The sequence below is a fragment of the Cynocephalus volans genome, chromosome 10 (assembly GCF_027409185.1).
Source record: "Cynocephalus volans isolate mCynVol1 chromosome 10, mCynVol1.pri, whole genome shotgun sequence".
Classification (NCBI taxonomy): Eukaryota; Metazoa; Chordata; class Mammalia; order Dermoptera; family Cynocephalidae; genus Cynocephalus; species Cynocephalus volans.
This window is the reverse complement of record NC_084469.1, coordinates 38,772,054-38,788,872: the sequence shown is the minus strand read 5'-3', so window position 1 is coordinate 38,788,872 and position 16,819 is coordinate 38,772,054. Positions and strand designations below refer to the sequence as shown.

At 43.7% G+C, this 16,819-nt stretch overlaps 1 protein-coding gene across 1 annotated transcript in view; it reads right to left on the bottom strand.

The window, feature by feature from the left end:
• The window catches only part of DNAH9 (dynein axonemal heavy chain 9), a 372,221-nt gene that overhangs the window by 121,579 nt on the left and 233,823 nt on the right, over positions 1 to 16,819 (bottom strand). The window contains exons 46-49 of the mRNA XM_063109557.1: positions 11,677 to 11,819; positions 11,177 to 11,338; positions 10,749 to 10,982; positions 1,468 to 1,728 (exon numbers count right to left, since the gene is read on the bottom strand). Of these exons, the coding sequence (XP_062965627.1) occupies positions 1,468 to 1,728; positions 10,749 to 10,982; positions 11,177 to 11,338; positions 11,677 to 11,819 (800 nt within the window). The remainder of the gene's footprint in view (positions 1 to 1,467; positions 1,729 to 10,748; positions 10,983 to 11,176; positions 11,339 to 11,676; positions 11,820 to 16,819) is intronic.

The window sequence follows — 16,819 nt, the reverse complement described above, 5'->3', positions numbered from 1 at the left end:
TTTATCTCCCAAAGTGAAGTCAGGTGGCCATGCAGCATGGATGAAAGGAAGTTAGTGTCCTGACTCTTAACCTTCACCCTCGGTGAGGATATAAAAGAGTCAGAAGTTGGAGAGCAAGAGGGAATTTTTAGTGACAATTGTTGGTGAGTCCCACCCACTCTGCCTAAAGGGGAGTGTGTGGGGTAGCCACACCTTTCACATAAATCTAGGAGGAGGGGCTTTAAGGGGACTACTCGGTGAGCTCAGTATGTTTCCCCTGTAGTTTGAGTGACACAGTAGATTGCGCTCTAACTTACATCTAGAGACCTGGAGTGTGTGAGAATAGCTGGCTAGCCCCTCATGGTGGCACTAGGGAGAGTACGCTGCCTTGGGTGGCCAGCATACTCAGAGCTTGTTTGGGGATGGGAGACACAGGTGTTGCCAGTGGACCAGAGGTAAGCCACTTGCATGGCAGAGCTGCCATAGGCTGTCTTAGATCTTGTCCAAGGGGTTCATTTCAAGGGGGCAAGTGAATGGCTCGACTCTCAGGAGAAGGAGGAGAAAGCAATCTGTAGGGAGAGGTCCTGGTGATGGGTGGAGGCTCTCGGAAGAACCTACGTGAGCATCCCAATAAAGCAAAGGTCCGCTTGGTCCGTCCCCAATGCCAACATGTAATGACATGAATCTGACTGTCCTTTCTTCTTCCTCTGCCTCTCAACCATGGTTATACAAATAAGGAAGGAGGTTAATTGTGAAAAATGAGAAAAGAAAGAAGTAGCTAACCATGTGCCCTCCCCCGACCCCCAAGTAAATTTAAAAGGAACCAGAATAAAATTGTGTAATGAATATATCTCAAAAGTCATGCTTGTTCCAACAAATGGTTATGCTGAATTTAGTTGACACACAGTTATGTTCTTGTCACTTAATTGAATACATACTAATTTGGACTTTGTATTTTTTTTTTCTTCCATATTTTGGAGTCGACACCTTATTTTAGTCTTGTATTTAAAACATCTAAGATAGGGGCCTGAAAAGACTTTTGTGTCCTATAGTATCTAATGGGCAAAATGACCCTGGTTTGTCATAGCAGGAAGATTTCTGGGATTGGATCTTAAAGACGTAAGTTCAAGTCCCAGCTCTAACATTGAAGTCTGTGGCTCTCTCTGGGCAAGTTCCTCCTCCTTGGGTCTTGGTTTTCTCATCTGTGAAGTGAGCAGGCCAGATCAGCTGACCTCTCAAGTTCTGGTTGATTGTAAGACCCACATCTTTGGGATTTCATTGGTAGCTCAAGGAACCTGACATACAGTTAGTTTAAATAAATATTTGTTTGCTTAATGAATAAACCACACACAGCTGGGGCCTGCCCTAAGCCCTCCCAACTTTCCCCCTGTGCCTCTTGGGATCACCAGGGGACTGAGTCGTCTCTGGGTCAGAGGAGGAGGCCTGCTCTGCCCGAGGGCTCAGCAGGATGGCAGACAGTGCTCCTACCTTGTTGAGGGTGTTGAGCGCTGCCTGGGCTGCCGTGAGCGCTGGCTCTGCTCTGGCCAGGTCATCCTCACAGTCCTTCTGCTTCTGCTGCACCTCCAGCATGATGAGGGCCACCTTCCGCTCCTCCTCGTCTGCAATGGCTTTCTCTCGGCTCACTTTGTCAGTCTCCACGCCTACCACCTGAATCAGTTTGTCTGCGTCTTCATTCTTCTGCTTCAACTCCACTTCCTGGGCAGCCAGCTTGGCTTTCAGGTCATCTACCTGTAGTAGAGAAGCCTAGGACTCAGTGGCAGTGGTGACAGAGGGACTGCAGCCATGGCCCTAAGGATCCAACTCTGCAGAGCACAGCGGAATACCAACTCCTGACACGAAGGCGCAGAGCTGAGCTCTCAGATGGGACTAAGCTCCCCTTTCCTGGGAAAGAAAACGAACACTGGATGTCCCCCTTCTTCCATGGCAAATGGGGGACTGTCCTAAACAACATATGCCCGTCTTTCTCCTTGATGCTCAAATCGCTTAGGCTGCTTCTCATTGACATTGATGCCTGTGTCTTATAAAACTTCGTGTTCCTAAAATAATACTTTGCACATAATAAGCCCTTAATAAAGATCAGTCATTGTTTAAATTGGCTAATGTGGAGTGTGCCAAGTATTTAGCAAGATGCAAAAGGAAATATCTACTGTGCATCCTGAGACCGAATACACAAATGGACAATGGCCAGACCATGTATAAAAGAATTCTGACCCACAACCTGTAGCAACTTGTACAGGAAATAAACTCATTATCTACAATAACCAGCCCAGGAAGCCAGCCTGCTATAAGTCAGACTTGCAGGAAGTCAGACCACTATCTCTAGCAACAATCCAGGAAGATATACAATGGCCGCTATAATGATTAGTCCCAAATGGCCAGGACTTGATTAGTAATGAACAACTTCCTTAATTTTTGTCCCTGCTTCCAGTTTAGGACCACTCAGTGAAAGCCAAACATGCTCCCTTAACCAATTACACACGATGTCCCACTTCTGAGCCCACCTCCAGCTTCCCTGTGCCAACAACCTCCAATCAGCACACACTTGGAGCCTTCCCCCTTTTCACTATGAAGCCTCCTCACTTCTCTGCCTTCCTTTGGGTCTCTGCTAAACACCAGTGATGGTGGCCAACTCCCTCACTGTGGCAAGCTCTGAATGAATAGCCTTTCATTGTTCTCATTTGGTTGGTCTTCATTTGTTCCCACAATCCTTACTAGAATCGATGGCCAGGTTAAAGTGGGACACAAGAATCCCAGTAGTCCAAGCCAGTGGGATGCAGCCTCTGAAGTCATACGTCGTCTGTAGGCAGTAAGGAAGTGATGGGAATATCAGCACCTGGGAAACCATCTCTTTATCTCATGAGCTGGGGAGATAGGAATGGTTGTCTGTCTACATGCAGTTCAGCAGAGGGTGGGGGTTCTGAGAATGTGCTCCCTGGACCAGCAGGATTAACATCACCTAGGAACTTGTTGGAAATGCAAACTCCCAGGCCCTAATCCAGACCTTCTGAATCAGAAATTCTGGGAGTGGGTCCCAGCAGTGTCTGTTTTAACAGGCTCTCTGAGTGATTCTGATGTCCATCTAGGTTTGAGAATCACTGGCCTAGTAGTGTAATGGCCTTTTCAGATGCAAAGGGAAGAAACAGACCTATTTATTTCTGTTAAGTAAAAAAGCCATTTGTATTTGCAATATAGCCCATAAACTTTACATTCCAGAATGACCTCTTGCTTCTCATTTTTCTACAGTCTATTTCAGGCAACAACTGAAGATTTCTTCAGAGCTCCCGGAACACGTCAAATGGATTCAAATGCTTTATGATGCAAAATGTGTAAGGGGAAAAATAAAACTGAGGCTTAGACGCTGCTGATAATTCCCTTTTCACGGCAGATCAAAAGAAAAGAAAAGGAAAGGGGAAAAAAAGAGAATGCTCTTTAATTTTGTGTATTCATAGAAACGGGACTTTGTGTTAACCTCAAATGGAGACCTGCTCCCTAGAACTTGTCTTATATCCGCATGCTGGAAGGTTAATCCGTTTCCATCTCCCGCTGTTCAGCTGCACAGAGTTATTTCTACAAGGACAAAGATGCAATTGTAAATCAAAATGATTGAGCTGCATAATCACCCCAGTCAGCAAACACACCAGTAACTTTTTGTTCCTTTTTAAATCTTGGGAGATTTGAGAAAATTGAAGTTGGTTTTTTTTTAGTGGTGGTGGTTATTTTGTTTTGTTGATTGGAGATATGGCTTGTGACCTCAGGCCCAAGGTAAACAATCACTGTCAAAGTGAATAGGAGCTTTATAGTCCTTCAGCTGTGACCTGGAGGGACAGGGGGTCCTGCCAGTCAGAATTAGACTGCTCCTTACAAAGCCACAATGAAGGCATAACTCAGGTTCATTTTATGGTTCTTCTGCAATAGAACAGAAAATTCAAACAGGTTACTTTAAATCTTTCTCTTCTTCTTTTCCCTTATTCAAAATATTTGAGCCACACTTTGGATCTCTCCTTATTTAGATACCTCCAAACCTGAATGGGAAAATTAAGAAGGTTGAAAATGTTCAGAATCAACATGGAGTCACTTGTGTTAAAAACACCTGACAAATAGAGCCAGGGAAGGGCCATGAAAGGGGTAATTTTCATGCACTTATGCCCAATAACAAGAACTATCACAAAGGACACTGCAAAGCCACACCATTGCACAGAGGCCATTGCAAACTTAATCAAAAATACTTCTGTGAGGACATCTGCCCAGTAACTTCCTGTCCATTCCTGAACTGGCATCACCCTTGTTATTGATCCTTGTAGCCAAGGATAATTATCCCAAAATAATTATGTACTCCTCCATTACTTTTCCTTTAAAACCCTTTGTTTTCCTTTACCTCCTTGAATAGTTTAGTGTGGCTTGCATATTCCCATTGAAATACCCTGTTCCCAAATAAATATCATTTTCTTTCAGAGACCCTCTCTCTGTTTGTTATTAGGTTGACAAGAGAGAGTGCCACAAACACAAAAGAGACTCCCAGTCCTGCTGGTCCCATGAATAGCAACCATGTGTGGTAAATAGGGGTGATGTGTCAGCTGAGTGGGGTGTCAATGTAGTCGGGGTGAGCAGCCCTCTCTTCATCAAGGACCAAGCATACAATGCTAAAGAGAGAGGGCAGCTTCCCATGACCTTTCCTCTGGAGCTCCAGAGACCTTGGGAATGAAACCGAGAAGGAATTAGAACTGAGAAGGAGTATCTTCTGGGACACAGGGACATGTGTCTCCCTGGCATTGCCTATGAAAATTCCTTTTGGAGAACACTTTTTTTTTACAGGCAGCTCTAGATTCCTGGGGAAGGATGTGATCGCATCACCAGTTGCCAGAGGAGAGGAAGCCCAGGGTAATCAGCAGCAATAAATACTGCACTGAGAGTACTCATCTATTGGTGGCCTAGAGATAGCTTTCTGCTTACTCTGTGCCCATATACTCTGCTTACTCTGTGTCACTCAACACTTTCTGGCATGCACTTGGATTTCAAAGAAGCTTTCCTATTAGCTATAGATGTTTCCCATCTACATCTGTTAGGTTTGCCTGTCTAATAAAAACTTTTCACCCCTATGCTTGTAACATTGTTTGATTTTCCTTTGGAGAACTACCTCATCCCAAGATTTTACATTTTGGATGGGTCTGATTCCAGTTGTCATTTGATCCTGGCTGGTGAGAGTATCCAAGTCACAGCAATTGTTCAACTGTGGCCAAACCAACAACCCAAATAGGAGAATCAGAATCAAAGACCCTTCACCCAGGAACTTGGCTGGGAATACTGGGAAATGGGCACTCACTTTTATACTGGGGTTGCAAGGGAGACAAAATATATGCCTGAGGTTGTCATGGGCCAGGGGGGTCACCTGCCTGAACATGAGTCCAGCAGAGATGAGAGCAGAGCCAGAACGGGGGAAGCCAGGACATACGGGATACCATGTGAATGTGCAGCTCCAGCCCTGTCCACAGTAAGCTCTGTCTCCAACTTTTCAGTTATACAGACTAATTCACTTCTTTCTGTTTTGTGTTGGGGTTGCCTAAACCACCTTCAGTTGGCTGTTGGTCGGTTGCCGTCAAGAGTCCTGATAACCACATCATGTAATCTCAAGATTTTCTCTCTCCTCTCTTTCCCTCATCCTGTCTTCCCTTCCTTTCATTTTTCTTTTTTTCTTCTTGCTAAATGAATTTGAATTAGATTTTTCCACTTGTAACCAAAAGAATCCCAACTAATACATGCTCATAAATGATTAAACTGTCAATTCCAGGTAAGTTTAGTGGCCTGAGACTATTTGAAAACCCCAAGATAAACTGAACTGCAAAGTCTCCAGATGGACAGGTTTGTGGATTAAATCCTATATGCAGGGGATTGGCAACGGCCTTTATGCCTTTTATGAACATTTCTTTGATCCAACAGCCCCCTCTTCCTCATCAATGCACCTGAGTTAGACACAGAAACGAGGATGATGGTGGCTTCTGAACAGTGCCAAATGAGGGCTGAAGTGAAATACAAGTCAGGTTGGGGACCCCAACTGTGCCGAGAGAAAGAACACAAGTTGCACTGACTGTGAAGACATCAACTGAAATGATGCAAAGACAGAAGATGCCTCCTAAATACCCTGGAGGGCCAGCCAGCCTTCACCAGAGCCAGTGAGGACGCGAGGACTGCACCATGACATGCCAACCTGAAACACAGACATCTCCACAGACAAGAGGAGGAGGAAACACCCTTCAGAGGGAAACAGCTCTGAGGAGAGTTTGGACACTGAAATGACTGCCCTCCACAGACTAAGTTTTCAACCTGAAGTGACTGAGTTGTGCTGAAATGCAGGATAGAGAGCTTTCTACTCTTAAATGAATAAGGTGGGTCCACAGCCAAATGGAAGCCAGTTATACACAAATAAAGTTGCATTTCTTTCTTTCTTTCTTTTTTTGGCAGCTGGCCAGTAAGGGGATCCAATCCCTGGAACTTGGTGTTATCAGCACCGCCTGCTCTCAGGTCAGCTAGCTGGCCAGCCCCTGAAGTTACATTTCCGACCAGGTCTAAGTATAAAATTAAAAGTCTAAATTTATAACTTTAGGTTACCATACAATTGTTAATTTATGTTATTATTATTATCATTACCACTTCTAATACAATCATGATTTATAAATAAATGTGTACTCTCTCTGAGCCAGAACTGTAAGATTCATTTAGTCTACTCCTACCACATTATGAGCATAGAAGACTGTCAGAATCAGGTAGGAGGATACAGATAAAAAATGATTCGAGTTATTACCCTTATACCAAGATTATAATGGTATACTTGTCTTTTTCTACCAAAGGAACAGTTGCAGATAAAGAATTTATACCAGAGTTAGGAGCCCCAGATACCATTTTTTATTAGAAAAATCATCATTATAACCATAAATAAGTATTTATGGAATATACACCACGTGCACAGTATTGCCAAGAGCCATCCCCCCACTCTGAGCTTGTAGGTGATTTTGGAACTGTTCATTTTTTAATTTGCCTACCCATACATCATCTACTTGCCTATCCATTTGTTCATCCATTTATCGAACACCTACTATGTCCCAGTTCCTGATGATAAAAGAAAAATGAACCTTGGTCTCTGCCCTTGAAGAAGTGGTGACTGTGTAGCATAAAATAAGTGCAGGAGAAGAAACATAGTTCAAGGATGGGACCACAGAGAAGGGAATGCTTTACTGCTCAGAGCTTAGAAAGGGCTTCTGGGGTGACGGCAAATTACTTAGGTTTTGACAGTGATTAGCTGACAAGGTGGGGGTACAGACAGAGATGTGAACTAGTTATGGCATTTGGGGGAACCACAAATAGTACTGTTGGACTGTGGCATACAGTGTGTTAGAAGGGAGGAAGGGAAGGATGGAGCAATATGCAAGGTGGTGCTGGCCCTGAGTGTGACCAGAACACAGCCAGGGAGCCCAGCAGAGTGCTGGTCACTCACTCATTCATTCATCCAATAAATGTTTAATAAGTGTCCACTCTGTTCAGGCACTGTTTTAGGCACTTGAGATCAGGGAACAAAATTGACAAGAATCCCTGTCCTTACAGACCTTATATCCAACAGATGGAGATAGATGATAAATGATAATCATAACCATTAAGTAAATTATAAAGTATGCTAGATGGGGGTAAATACAAGGGGGATAAAATAAAGTAGAGGCAAATGAGAGGATCAGGAATGGTGAGGGGTTGCCATTTAAAATGGGGTCACAGGGTAGGATTCATTGAGAAGGTGGCATCTGAGCAAAAAACTGAGCCATGAGGATATTAGAAGGACCATCCAGGTAGAGGGACCACATCCCAGTCAGAGGAACCAACCAATGCAAAGGCCTGGTATGCCCAAGGGGAGCAAAGAGGTAGCATGGCTGGAGAGGGACATCACAGGGACAGGGTAGCAGAAGATGAAGTCTGAGAGTTAAAGGGCTACACTGGAGAGGAGCCTTGGAAGGCACTGGGATGGGGGGAATGAACGCCATAGCAAGGTTTTGAGCAGAAGAGTGACATGATCTGATTCACATTTTTAATTGATCCCTCCGGCTGCTCAGGGGATGACCGGCTACAGAGGGGCACAAGCAGAAGGAGACACATAGCGAGGAGGCATCAGGTTGCCCAGGTCAAAGATGCTGGTGGCTCAGCTGGAGGTAGTGGTAATGAAGCAGGTGAGATGGGGGTGGGATTCTGGGCGTATTTTGAAGTTAGAGTCAACAGTGGTTTCCTGATGGTTTGGGAGTGGGTGTGAGAAAAAGAGAGGAGAGAGGTCAAGGAGGATCCCAAGGATTTTGGACTGAGTGGATGATGCAAGAGGTAATGCATGAAGCAGGTCTGGGGTGGGGAGAGATCAAGAGTTCAGTTTATTGAAATAATCCAGCTAAGAAGTCACTAAGTCATTGAAAATGGGGATAGAGCAGGAGGGACAGATTTGAGAGGTATTTATAAAACTTACTGAACTTGTTAGTTCTTACGTGTGGAAAGTGAAGGAAGGCGAAGAGTCTAGGAGTCTAATCACCCCCGTGTCTGGACTAGGTATCTGGGTAGATGCAAGCATCATTCATTGAGGTAGAGAATATAGAAGGAGAAGATGGTTTTTGGTGTTTTCAGGTACTGAACCTGATGCCAGGACTTGGGAGGACTTTCTGCTAACTCTATGCAAACAGAGCTGGACCCACTAAATGTTGACCAGGCTTCTTGTTAAATAGAGATCACCTAAAACAGGAGCACAGACATTTTTCTACATTGTCTGCTCAAAGACCCAGGTTCTGTATTAAATAGAACACTGGGTTCTGCTCTGTGAGAGGGCTGGTGTCTTTCCCATCCCCCTTATTCCCTGGAAACCATCCTTTATAAACACTGACCAGCAATTCCCAGAGGATAAATGGGTAGGAGGTAGAACAGGGGCTGGTGGGAATGCAGAATGTTCTGAGAGCATCATAGGCAGTAAGGGGAGAAAGGAAGAGGAAGCGGTGGGAGACGTTAAAAAAGTCTGGTAGCACTTCATTCTGGGTTTTGTATCCTATGCTGTTTTCCACAAGCTCATGGATTGAGAGAAACAGGACATGACTGGGAGAAAAGATGCTACCTTTCTATAGCAAAGGCACATACCACGTAAACTCTTAGGACCTAGAATGAGATCTGTGTACCTCAACCCATCCCAAACTGGAGCTCTAAGAAGGGGCTTTGGTCATCACCCAAATGGAAAGACAGTAGTATAGATAATTTGCACATGGCAATTGTGGATAAACACTGAGTTTGAACTGATTTTACCTTGCCTGAATGTAAATAAAGAAAAAAAAAAGGTCTGTATAAAAATACAGAACAAGGAAAGAAATAGCATCTAGAAGAAAAACAGCTCTGAAAATGATCCATTACTGGACACAGAAAAAACATGCAGGAAGCTGTCTGGCATCATCAGTAAAATGACTTCTGTGAAATAGTTGCAGAAAAATGGGCTGAAAAAGAAAAGCAATAGGATGTGTTGAAAAGGGAAATGGACGAGATGAGGAAGAGCAGTTAGAAAATTTAAAATGCAATAGCTTAATTAACGTCTTCATTGCAAGCATAAGAAGTAGAAGCAACATTATACAGTATTAAATAAATATCGTTGATGACAAACTTGAAAACCTCTCCTAGAATGTAGAGGAGGAGGCTAAAGAGATGAAAACAACACTTGAGAACATAGTAGATACAGGGCATGGGGAATTCATGCAGCTAACCATCACTCCTAGAGGAGAGGCCAGACCAGATGAACAAAACCATCTAGAAGAAGGAAAATTTCATGAGCAGAAGAAAGACTATGTGTACGGACTGCAAGAGCTAAACTAACTTAAATTCTTTAGATACGTTACATCTCTGAATCAAGAAGCTGAAGTGAGGAGCAAGGACAAGTCAAAAGAAGAAAGTCCAATAGAGCAACCCCAAAGGCAAAATTCCAGGAAAGTGGAAGGCTTAGATGTCTACAGGAACACGGTATGCCCAAGAATTAAGAGGATCACAATTTTAGTTTAATTGTGCAAATTCATCAAATTTCACCACCTCCACGAGAAGCTGGCTCTGCTGCTGGTACACAGAGAACAGAAAGGGGCTGTCGAGGGAACAGCAATACTTGATGGGCAAGAGCAGGGGCCCGGTAGGTGCTGGTGTTGTCCCCAGCTCTCCAGGGAGGAATAGCACATGGACTGCACCAAACGTGTGCCATTTGGAAGAGTAAGTAGAAAAATGTGACAAAGACAGGGTGACAGGGGCCTTCTTATGATGGCCAACTACTTAGAAATGTATGAGGAAATGCATAAAATGAGACAAGATTTGTTTAAGAAATGAGGTTCCAATGGCTCTTTGGCAGATAATACACTAAGACAAAAGAAACTAAGGAAAATTGGTACAGCCCTACAACCTTTTCTTGCCACCATTCTTTTTTTTTTTTTTTTTGGGTCTTGAGATTGGAAGAGAAAGTAGAGAAGTAGAGGAAAAGCAGGAGATTGCAAAGAAGGAGGGAGGAGAGGTCTGTCAGGGGATTCAAGCGTCAGTGAGAGGGAACAGACCAGACCCGAAGCTGAGGATGTGCACCTCTGCGGGGGGAGCTCAGCCTTAGCTTTCCTACTCTTTCTCGCCCTGGAAACCATGAGCGATTTTCAGATTTTGATTGTGATCCCTCCAAGAAAGAGGCCACTCCCACTCCCCTGCAGGTGGGAGAGAGGGACGTCGCTCACCTGGGCAGAGGTGCAATGGAGTTTCAGCAGCCCGTTCTCAAGCCGCTCCATTCTGGACTTGAGTTCTTTTCCATTCCTGTGCAGCAAGCTCTGGTAGAGTCTGATGAACTCCAGAAAGGATTTGGGAGTTGTGTAGTTGTAGCGCTGCTCATTGCTCAGATAAGACTGGGATGTTCGGTTGACACTTGTGTGGACAAAGGCCATGAACTTGCTAATCGACTGCTTTACTGTGGGCTAAAATAAAAAAGCAGCAAATAAAGAGATCATCTCTCCAGGAAGACTGGAGGTGACTGTCCACCCCACTCATTCCTTCACCACATGGAAAGTTGTGCTCCAACAACTCTATCCAAGCCCAAACTCTAACCCTGACATCCTGGACGTGGAATTGCTTGGAAGAATCTTGAAGAGTGTTTCCGTTTCCCACTCACCTCAATGCCCTCTGTGTTCTGCAAGAAGCGGAGACTGACAGACTCCAGTGCCTGCTGAGGCCACTTGTGGAACCAGTCGATAGCTGTGCAGTTCACAATGGCTGGAAACTTCCTGCTGCGATCCCTCAGCTTGTTCCCCACAGGGGAGAAACAGAGAGTCACCTGAGATGTCAGAAGGGTGGGGAAAGTCAAGGAGATATCAGAGAAATACTCACAGACACAGCCTTGGGTTCTTTATCTCCCAGAAAATTGAGAAGCACATCCATCAGAGACAAAACGTGTGTATTGTAGGCAGCCTTCTAACAAAAGGTCATGAATGCTTGGACTGCATGATGCGAGACCGAAGCTACTGTCCATACAGCAGATGAGAAAGGCCTCCTTGCAATGGAGCACAGGCTGAGCAGGGTGCTGGACCCTCACCACCCACATCAAGACAATAAAGACAGCTGTGTCTATTAGCAGTAGAAACTCCCATGAGCCATCTCTGGTCCCTTCTTTACCTTCAGTTGTCGTCGGACCTGGTCTATAAAGAACTTCCAGCAGTTCTCTCTGTTGTCAACCAGACCTTGGCTCTTGACCTCATTCCTCACATTGCTTATGATGTTTTCAATGTCATCATCAGAGTAGAGATCTGGGATCTCTCCTGGGAAAAAAATGGAGCACAATTGGGCAGCTTTGGCATCTCTCTACATAATGCAATCAGACATGGGAGGTTATCACACCTCGGAACACAGGTCCTTAGGCTTTTGGGCTATGTTCCACCCCACCTGTTGGTGAAACTGGACAGACATCATCTACTCCAAACACAGAACAAGAGAATGAGTACATTAATGAATGGAACAGGGTGTGGGCACCCTCTTGTCCTGGGGTAGGCATTTGGTAGCATAAGAACCTTCAGGTGTCTTTTCTTCTTTTGCTTAAAGCATTAAATTTACTCATTACTACATTTTTGGCTCTTCTGGAAATTGTGCCCCCTATGGAGCTTAATATTTAGCAGGAATTATAAAACAGATCTAAAATATCTAGAAGACTGTGGGGGGAAAGGGCCAAGAGAAACATACGAAAAAATTCATATACTTGAGAATAGCAAACTATCACTTTCTGTAAGAGAAAAAGGGGAGAGAGCAGGGATGGCTTCATGGAATTTAGTATATAAGTATGGTACCTTGAATCGACGGGGAAAAGAAGAACTCTTCAGTATACAGTATTAGGAAAACTGGGATCTGAAAAAAATTATGGTTGGATCCTTCTCTTACACTGTATACTAGGGTAAATTCCAAATGAACCAATTCTTTAACTAATAGAAAAAGCACAAAAACAGTAGGAAAAAAATGAAGGAAATGCTCATAACCTCTGAGTGTGCAAAAACTTTCTATCTATAACTCAAACTTGATATGCTTTAAAAGAAAGAAAAATTTGATGCATAAAAAAATTTGCATGATGAAAACATCTTAGGCAATGTATAACAACTATAACAAAATCCAAAGAACAAATTAAGAAAATATATGTTAACTCAGATTATGGTTAAATGGCTAATTCCTTTAATATTTAAGAAAAATTCTCTGCAAATAAAGGAAAAAAAATCAACAATTCAATAGAAATGAGGCGAAGGATATGAAAATGGAGTTTACAATAAAGGAAATAAAAATGTCTCTTGAACACATGAACAGATGTTTAACCTCACTATAATAATAGAAATGTACATCAAAGCTATGCCTAGTTGCTTTTTCGTTCGTATAAATCAGACTAGCAAGCATATGAATAGGCACTCAACCTCATTTATAATAACAGAAATGTACATTAAACCTAAGCCTAACTATTTTTTAACAGATTGGCAAAAATCTAAAAGTTGATAATGCATTTTATTAATGAGGCACTATATAAAAGTAAAATTATATGTTTAATCTTCTTGATTAATAAAAATTAAAAAGTCTAACTAAATATATAAAAATCAATATATGATGACCAAGTAGGGTTTATCCTGGAAGTGCAAGGAGAGTTAAATACTAGAGAAATCTGTAAAAATAATTCACTGTACTGATAAAGAAGTAAAACAACATAACCATTGAAATAGATGCATAGATTTACAGGCAACAGCTTTGAAGTGTGGAGCAGGAAAAGAACTGTTTCTTAGCTGCAAAAGCGAGTCTCGAATCAGGGAACACGGTGCCAGGGCTGATGTGGATGCAGACAGGATCCCGGAGGCCGGGGCCGCGCTGAAGGCGGCCAGCTGCCCTATTCAGGATTCGAGGTTTCAGGCCGGCATTAAAGAAGATTCCTGGGAGCGCCCAAGCCGCGCCGCGACTGAACAGCCCAAGGCGGCAGCGGCCGAGAACAGGGAAGGCGGCAAACCAGAGACAGAGAGTGAGCACCCGACCTGGCAAAACCCTGTGAGTGACCCCTGGCTCAGATCTGTTCGGGGGGATTACGCCCACTCGGCTCCCGCCTGCACCACCAGGCCACTCACCACCACGGGGCTGCCTCCATTTTCCCAGGTGCTCGCAGCCCCGCCCGGCTAGGCCATCACTGAGCCTTCCCACTTGCTTGGCCTGGTGCGGGGCTTTTTGGAGCCTGAGGGCCGGCTTCCCCTCCCACTCCCGCCGCGGTTCTCTGGCGGGGCTGGTGGTGGGGGGAATCCCCAGCCAGTGTCGGGAGGGCAAGGAAGTACGGGCGGGCCGACTGTCACTCCACCACACCCTGGACTCCAGCCCCCAGTAAACTTCCTGTTACTGGGAGGCAGATACCATCTCTGCAGCCACCAGTTCGGAAAAAAGCCTAACCAATTTCTGGTTGGGAATAGTGTGGTAGGAGAGTTCCCAGGTCCACTTGAACCTGCCGGAGAGCAGGCTGCAGGTGGGCGCTAGATTTGGTCTATGCCAGGGGGATACAAAGGTGAACAAGCCCCGAGAAAGATCTACACAGTGCTACAAAGGCACCCAGAGAGACCGGTCGTCTGTGCCTAGCAGAAACCTGGTAGACTTCCTGGGCGAGGCGGTGCCGAGCAGGGTCTTGAAGGCCCAGCTGATAGAAGAGGGGGTCAGAAGACACGCCCCAGCCCAGCACAGTGCGCACAGAGTGGGGAGACGTGCGACCTGGGAGGCGGAGAATTGACAGAAACCACACACCCGGTGGGGGTGCCACTGCACGATCCAACAGCCAGGGCCAGAGCACAGGGAACAGGGAGAAGTCCTGCACAAGAAGTGAAAGCTCAACAGAGATCACACACCCTGTGGTATGTGATCCACCAGCCCAGCAGAGTCCAAGCTGACCAGAAAGGTGGCTCCCCAGAGAAGCCCAAGACCCGAGGCAACCACACACACAAGGCACTAGAGGCCAACTGAGCAGTCACGGAGGGAGCCATACGAAACTGGCAACCACAGCAACATCCTAGTTCGTCATTAGTCTCAAACCAGTGGTCTGTGAAACCCCCTGCCACAATGAATAAACACCAAAAAAAAGATACCAGAAATACAAAAAATCAAGAAAGTACACCACCAAAAGTTAATAAATCTCAAACTCTAGATCCTATAGAACAAGAAGCCCTTGAAATGACTGACAAGGAATTTCGAGTGATAATTCTAAGGAAACTGAATGAGATACAAGAAAACTCAGCTAGACATCATGATGAAACGAGGAAAAGTATACAGGATCTGAAAGAGGAAATGTACAAGGAAATCAATGTCCTGAAAAAAAATGTAGCAGAACTTGCTGAACTGAAGAAGTTATTCAGCGAAATAAAAAACACAATGGAGAGTTTAACCAGCAGGCTTGTCGAAGTTGAAGAGAGAACCTCTGAACTTGAAGATGGGCTGTTTGAAATAACACAAGAAGACAAGAAGAAAGAAAAAAGAATCAAGGACATTGAAGAAAATCTGAGAGAGATATCAGACAACCTCAAACGCTCAAATATCCGAGTCATGGGTATTCCAGAAGGGGAGGAAAATGGAGATTCCATTGAAAACATATTCAACAAAATAGTGGCAGAAAACTTCCCAGGTATAGGAAAAATCACAGATCTTCAGATCCAGGAAGCTCAACGATCTCCAAACGTATTCAACCCAAAAAGGCCTTCTCCAAGACATGTCATAGTCAAATTGGCAAAACTCAGAGACAAAGAGAGAATCTTAAAAGCTGCAAGAGAGAAGCGTCAAATCACCTATAAGGGAGCCCCAATCAGACTAACATCAGACTTCTCATCACAAACCCTAAAAGCTAGAAAGGAATGGGATGATATTTTCAAAATACTAAAAGTCAAAGATTGCCAGCCAAGAATACTCTACCCTGCAAGGCTATCCTTCCGAAATGAAGGGCAAATAGTATATTTCTCAGACAAACAAAAACTGCGGGAGTTCACTACCACACGACCACCCTTACAAGAAATTCTCAAGGGAGTATTGGGTTTGCATCCTGAAAAATAACTACCACTGCCATAAAAACCCAAGAAAAATCAATACCCACTAGTATAATAAAAATGGCATCCATGAAGAGAAAACAAGCAAACAAAAACACTATCTACAACCTAAGGAACCAACAAACACAGAAACCAAACAGTAAATCAGAAAGCAAGGAACAAAAGACACCTAAGACAACCAAACAACCAATAAAATGCTAGGAATAAATCAACACCTTTCAATAACAACTCTTAATGTAAAAGGCTTAAATTCCCCAATTAAAAGACACAGATTGGCTGACTGGATCAAAAAGGAGGACCCAACTATATGCTGCCTACAAGAGACCCACCTCACCCATAAAGATTCACACAGACTAAGAGTGAAAGGATGGAAAAAGATTTACCATGCAAACAGAAAAGAAAAACGAGCAGGAGTAGCTATTCTTATATCTGACAAAATAGACTTTAAACTAAAAACCATAAAAAGAGACAATGAGGGACACTACTTAATGATAAAAGGACTGATCCATCAAGAAGACATAACAATCATAAATATGTACGCACCCAATGTTGGAGCAGCCAGATTTATAAAACAAATGCCATTAGACCTAAAGAAGGAAATAGACACTAATACCATAATAGCAGGGGACCTGAACACCCCACTCTCAATATTAGACAGATCACCTAGGCAAAGAATCAGTAGAGAAACACAAGATCTAAACAAGACTCTAGACCAATTGGAATTGGCAGATATCTACAGAACATTCCACCCAACAACCTCAGAATATTCATTCTTCTCATCAGCACATGGATCATTCTCCAGGATAGATCACATATTAGGTCACAAATCAAGTCTCAATAAATTCAAAAAAATTGGAATTATCCCATGTATCTTCTCAGACCACAATGGATTAAAACCAGAAATCAATAACAAATGAAAATTTGGAAACTATACAAACACATGGAAATTAAACAGCAATCTACTTAATGACATATGGGTCCAAGAAGAAATCAAGCAGGAAATCAAAAAATTTATTGAAACTAATGAAAACAATGATACATCATACCAAAACCTGTGGGATACTGCAAAAGCAGTACTAAGGGGGAAATTTATCGCATTAAACGCTCACTTTAGAAGAATGGAAAGATGGCAAGTGAACAACCTAACACTTCACCTTAAAGAACTAGAAAAACAAGAACAATCCAAACCTAAAGTTAGCAGACGGAAAGAAATCATTAAGATCAGAGCAGAA